Source organism: Nymphaea colorata, chromosome 3, assembly GCF_008831285.2.
Source record: "Nymphaea colorata isolate Beijing-Zhang1983 chromosome 3, ASM883128v2, whole genome shotgun sequence".
NCBI lineage: Eukaryota > Viridiplantae > Streptophyta > Magnoliopsida > Nymphaeales > Nymphaeaceae > Nymphaea > Nymphaea colorata.
The window spans coordinates 12,207,647-12,214,101 of NC_045140.1; the positions used below are offsets into that span (position 1 = coordinate 12,207,647).

General features: G+C 38.8%; 1 protein-coding gene across 1 annotated transcript; it reads left to right on the plus strand.

The window, feature by feature from the left end:
- The first annotated feature begins 341 nt into the window (after window positions 1-341).
- On the plus strand, window positions 342-2,275 carry LOC116251135 (uncharacterized). Its single transcript, XM_031625221.2, has one exon. The coding sequence runs from the start codon at window positions 809-811 to the stop codon at window positions 2,042-2,044; it is 1,236 nt and encodes a 411-aa protein (XP_031481081.1). The 5' UTR covers window positions 342-808; the 3' UTR covers window positions 2,045-2,275.
- Window positions 2,276-6,455: the final 4,180 nt, after the last annotated feature.

The following is a 6,455-nucleotide window of genomic DNA, read 5'->3' on the forward strand; positions in this document are numbered from 1 at the left end:
GGTTTTAGTTCTTTGCTTCGATTTCACTTCTGCACATCACCCCATAATGCTTCTTAATTTATACAGTACTTATTACCTTTTCGAAAGGTTTGAAAGAATTTGCTTCTTAATTTATACAGTAATTATTACCTTTTCGAAATGTTTGCAAGAATTTTCCTCGGCAAAGATACTTTTGAGGAGCAAAGTGGACGCAACTTGACTTTGACCAGCGGGGTGGAACCTCTGTCTCTCTGTGTGTGTCTGTTTTGGAGTTGGGAGTCATTTAACAGAGAAAGTTGGTGTTCCAGTAGTCAGGCGAGTGGGGCCTGCTCCGCTGAATTTAAGGGCACCTTTACTTGCAATTGGGTGGGCCTTTTTTTATTTCTAACAACCTTTGCCTCTTCCTTTTGTCGTTCGGCGTGACGGGCTACAGCTTACCCAGTCAGGAATCTCACTACCTTCTCTCTGGGGACTCCTGATTTTGGTAGTGAATCGTGAGCTACAAGTTCTGTTCCGTTTGATTGTCTGTTTCCTTACTTTCTCCCTCTCGGTTGTGTTTTTGTTGCTTTTATTACCGTTCTTCTTGTTATGGTGGTCTGTTGAATTTGAAAGTTGGGAAAGTTTTACGTTTTTTGCATGTGGGTGTCGAGGCGAGATTGCAGCTCCTGGTTGTTTGATCGGCGGCGGTAGTGCTTTTAGTCACCACTCCTCAGTCGCTTTCTCCGTGTTGCAGAGTTTCTCGGTTTTGAAAATTCCAGTTTTGATTTGGTTTGGTTTGGAGAGACTGCTTTGCTTTTGAGGTTTTCCTTTCTCTAACTTCGAACTTTTTATGATGGAGTCTTTCTCGTCAATCTCTTCCTCATCATTCGCAAACTCGCTCGGTTCTAACGGGGACGTTCGCTCAAGGAACTTAAGAGAAGCCAACATGCTGAAGACTGATCTGATGGCCGTGGGAACGAAGAGTGATGGTTCCGTTGGCGTTCTTGAGGTCTACATCCACCAGGCAAGAGATATACACAACATCTGTATCTACCACAATCAGGATGTTTACGCGAAATTCTGTCTCACCTCCAACCCAGATTTGACAGTCTCAAGTCGAATTATCAATGGTGGGGGGAGGAACCCAGTTTTCAATGACAAGCTGCACCTCAATGTCCAGCAGATTGATGCGTCCCTGAAATGCGAGATTTGGATGTTAAGCAGAGCAAAGGATTATTTGGAAGACCAATTGCTTGGATTCGCACTCGTCCCAATTTCTGCTGTGGCAGCTGCAAATGGTGGCAGTCTGAGCCAGGAGTTCTCACTTTCTTCAACTGATCTTTTCCATTCTCCGGCAGGTTTTGTCCAGCTCTCCCTTTCATACAGGGGATATGCGCCGGAAGTTATGATGATGGGCACTTCTGGCTCCATCCCACACTCTGTTGTAGCTGATGAATCCTTACCTGATTCAGAACCCAATGATCCAATTTCCAGTGAGTACAGCAAGATAGAGTTCCCTGACTTGCAGATTGCTAAGGAGAATGAGCGGATGGTATCTGAATATTTCGTTATGCAACAGAGTCATTTGGATTCAGAGTGCTCAGACAGCTTTCCCAATTCAAGCAACGAGAATCAAATCGACTCCGACATTGGAAGCCAGGTTGTAGACAGCGTCTCTAGCAACCCTGATTCTGAGAGTATTCATGACCATCCTTCTCCCCGGAGTAACCTGACAAACAATGCACAGACCCAAGAACATGCTTCTCTGCTTAAAGGTGCAGAAAAGAGCGGTGAAATTGTCAATGGGGAGAGTAAATCTCCAGGTGGATTACCCACCACTGCCTTAGTGGAGCCGTTGATCAAAATAAATGTGCCAGAGCAACCGGTCATGCAGCAGCACTATGTTGACATGTATATGAAGAGCATGCAAGAATTCACAGAGTCCCTTGCAAAGATGAAGCTCCCCATGGATATTGAAAATGGAGGAGAAAGTACACAAGGTCCTAAAGCAGATGAAGGCAAGAAATTGGAGGCCTCCAAGAGTACAGGATCACGAGTCTTTTATGGGAGTAGAGCTTTCTTCTAAGATTTACTGAACTCATGTCTTCCTTTCTAGAGTAGCTGCATCCTGCTTGACTTTTATACCTCCTATGGAGTATGGACTGTATCTGATGTTTCTTCTGTATGTTGAATGGCTGAGAATAGAAACAATGTAGCCTCCAAAATTTGTGTTCTAGTGAGAGCCAGTGCCCCTGTAACAGTTGCTATATCCTGAGTCATTCAACTTATGCTCCTTTCATTTTCTTCTTTAGGTGCATCCAGTATTTGTTGGTTGCTTCTTGTGATACCATTTTCTTCCTCTATCTTTTCTTTGCTTTGTGTTTCATTAGGATTTATATGTTTGAATTCCTATTCAACAGGGCAGATGATGTACATAATGTGATAGATGCTTTTGACGGGGCACAGATACTGGGGTTTGTAATATATAAATTACTGGGTAGATCAGACTGGATCTTATTTTTACTTTTGATGGTGCACAGATACTGGGGTTTGTAATGTATAAATTACTGGCTTGGTCAGAGTGGATCTTATTCTTATGTGGCACAGATACTGGGGTTTGTAATATATGAATTACCGGCTTGGTCAGACTGCATCTTATTTTGATTGAAGTTGGCAAAAAAAAAAAAAAAGATTCAGGCCTAGTATCTACATCTAAAAAGAGATAAATATAAGTCCTTGATCCAGTTGAGATATACGTATTTAGTCTTTTGAGATTACGCAAAAATTGTCAATTTTAAACTGTGCAAAGATAGTGAAGGTGGATAAGGTCACTTCCTGACCTCGATCTGACTTTGTTTCCAGCTGTCTCCTAGGTCTGAACAGACTCAACATCTTCCTCTATATCTAATATGTATTCATTGTGTTCTTTCTGACTAATTGTGCTACTTCAGAGAAGACACCATCCCAATGAGAAACTGCAGATCATGAGACATAATTTTGTATACTTCTCGGCCCTATCTCCTGTTACTCCCAGTCTAGATCAGTTTTGTGCATACATTTCATAGTATAAAGTAGTTCATCATCTTCTTTTTTCCTTGCTAGAAGAAAGCTCTGCTTTCTCAAACATGGCATCTCCAGACATTCAAAGTTGGAAGATGAATTGCAGAAGCGTGCACGCATGTATATGAATTGCAGAAGCATGCACACGTATATATGGTCACACATGCACCCATGAACACCTATTCTTTCATGGATGGAATTCTGTAGATTAAAAAATCTGAAGGTGAGTTGCATGCATACACTAACACATCCATCTACAAATAAGAAAAGTGACATGTTGGTAGCATCTGCTACATTGCGTTTGACATTGTAGAAAGTTTCAACTTGGATAAAGTTCATTTTGAGAAGTCTCCCCAAAGAGTGGATTCTTATTCCAAGTCTTCAAAAAGCAGCGGTTAAATGTTATGTAAACTTAGGTTGTCTGACACTATTTTCAGTTATACAAAATTGCTAATGTGATGTGCACCTTTTTTTTGGATAGAGGTTGGGCTCCATCAAGTAGACCTCATCGTCTGTCTGATATATTTTCTATTATTGATAGTCAATACCATTGATGTTTGGTAGTACTTGAGGCACACACCATGCTATGTGGCAGGTTAATCATTGAATTTGAAAATGTTGTCATAAATGTCTGCTTTGTAATTCATCTTTTTCATTTTTTTTAGTTGGCAGCAGTGTTTGTCTCTATTGGCATTGAATATACGACCGCTTCCATATGTGTGTCAACTGGCATCATATGTACTTCTATAGTTCATTTTGTGTGTTTGAGTCACTTTTTGGTCATTTTCTGTATTGGCATTCATTGCACAACTGCTTACATATTGTGTGATAGATAGCTCACCTGACTTTAGTGTTGCTGATTTCCCAAGGGGATATCCAATTATGCATCTCAACATAGAGAATGATAAACTGTTAATGCATAATAAAGGCTGCATCATTTGGTGCTTGATGTATCCATAGTTTCATGCATTTACAGGAATGTGGCTTTTTGATATCTTCATCACAAATGCATAAGCAGTGCCTGTTGCAGCAGAATGGCCTTGACTATTATTATATGGTGCAGTTGGTATACCAAAAGAACACATTTGAGGTAGATGTTCTTGGGTACCACTGGTTGCTAGATCATTCTTGAGCAAGCTTGTTTTGGTTTTCCAGGTGATCTAGCAATTATGCTTGGCTAGATGCTCCTAAAAATTTGACTTGTATATGCTGTTGCCTTTACATCTAATTGTGTATGATGACAAAATTAGCAAGGAGTAATTAATGCAGAACCTGATCTTTATTCATTGTTCTATCTAACTAGCTGGGCTCCAACTCTACTTTTAACTCCTTTTCATCAATGTTTTTATCTTGAATCTCAATGAGTTTCATCAGTTGAAAAATGATGAAGCAGCTACTTTTATTGCAGAAAATTCTTGAGGAGGATTTCAGTGCAAGATATGTGAAGAAATATCACAACCCATTTTCAGTGGTTGTGCATACAGGGCAGTTGGTCAGTTCAAATAACTAGATTCCATTGTAGTTACAGTGGGATTCAAATCTAAAGCAATAGCATGCTTTCAAATAAGAAATTCTTATGTTCACCCGTAAATTGCCTGTTGACAAAATGTTTCTGGCTGAGAAAGTGAGTAACTGAACATGTAAATACGTACCCGGAAATGGAGATGTTGATCAATGTTTTCTCTTCGTATATAGCAAAATTGTTATGCATCACTACACTAAGGACCTGTTTTTGTGTGATTTTTTTTAACTACTGCTTTTGCATCTCTTGTAATTCATGCAGTCTTTCAAATTTCCAAGGACCTTGTTCCTCATAACAAAATCATTGATGGCAAAGCTTTTTCTACTGTCAGAATTTGGATGTTTCAGAAGTCATTTGAGATAATTGCTGAGTTGCCCACATTTTCAGACTGTCTCTTGGACTAATACCATATTAGCCCCCAAGAAACAATCTTGTATAGTTGTATGGCTTTGTTTCCTTTTAGGATTGTGGCTATTGTAACCATTTGGTGTCACTCTATGTTGAATCAACTAAGTGGGAGTTACTGACTTGCTTAAATAGAGAATTAGCTCATCTTTTCTACCATACTAACTTCTATGCCAATGTTGTATTTCCATGGCCTCATTTGTTCTATGGGATGGTTATTGCAATTTCGAATTCTACTTGATCTTCAACTGGAGTGATGCTCTTCTTTTAAGTGACTTAGCATGTGTATACAAAAGGATCATGTCTAAAGCTTTGCTTACAGCTAAGATCTCATTTGAAATACCTCATTTGAAATCCCTTTTTGTTGTCTGAAGTCTGTATTCTTAGCAAAGTGTAATGTTGCATGATTCATTTCTCAAAGTGCAATTGAAGAACTTATGGTTGAAAAATGCATATGTTTCCTTGGTGTCTCAGTCATCAAATCTGTTGTACCTTCTTTAATATCATTTCATACTTACAGTGGATCCACCTTTGGCAATGCCATATAGATTGTGTGCTATGCAATAACACTGCTACTAATATTTACTAGTAAAGCAACACAAATTTTGGTACCACTTCTGCATTGCATCACTGAATTTGTCTTTATGTCTCTAAAAAACTCAAGACATGAAAATGTTACTAGTTTTATTTTACAGGAGCTCATGTACGCTGGTAAAATATCATTAAGAGGACTTGAAAAGTGCACCTTCTAGTTCTTGAATTAGGAATTTTCAGTTGTCTTCTTCAGAGAAGAAGGATCAGGAATTAGAGTTATTCCATATCATTTTCCATCCTTTTGAGTCCTCATACCCGTTGTTGTTGAACTTCGTTCTTGTCAACTTAACACCATTCCAGATGATTAGTATTGATGGAACTATTAGATGATTGGTAACCTTTCTTTTGGTGAGCATACATGAAAATAGACCTTTTCATTGGATTTTGGTACTAATTTATTTTTCTTGTATCCATATTGCATCCTGCAGGCTCTTCTGTGCCAACATTTGATTATATAAGTAATTTGGTGCTGTATATTCCAGACTGAAGGTAGCTGTGCACTACATCATTAAGAAATGGTTGGCAATGATTCATTGTTTTGAAATGTTCATTTGGTGGCTTCTTGTTGTCATTGTTTTGCGCAGTCTTTTGTTGGTGAAACCTTAGCAAATTAAGGAACGATTGTTAGAAAAGTAACAGATTATCCCTTTCATTTTCACATTGTCAACTATCCTAATGTAGGGGACTAAATCTAAACAGATCATGCAATTCATATAACTGGAAATTAAGCCTGTCACAATGTATATGTGGTGCATTCAAGATGTCAGCCTTCAGAAACGAAATGGGATCTTCAGCTATTACTTTTTAATGTCTCCCCGCTTCTCTTCAAGCATCGTTATCAGCTTCATTCACAAGTATCGTTGATCTCACATCTTTTTCACAAGTCACGTGCCTAAACATTGTAAAACATATTCAT

What these genes read in the sequence shown, in the direction of transcription:
- LOC116251135 (XM_031625221.2), top strand. Translation starts at nt 809, where the DNA reads ATGATGGAGTCTTTCTCGTCAATCTCTTCCTCATCATTCGCAAACTCG.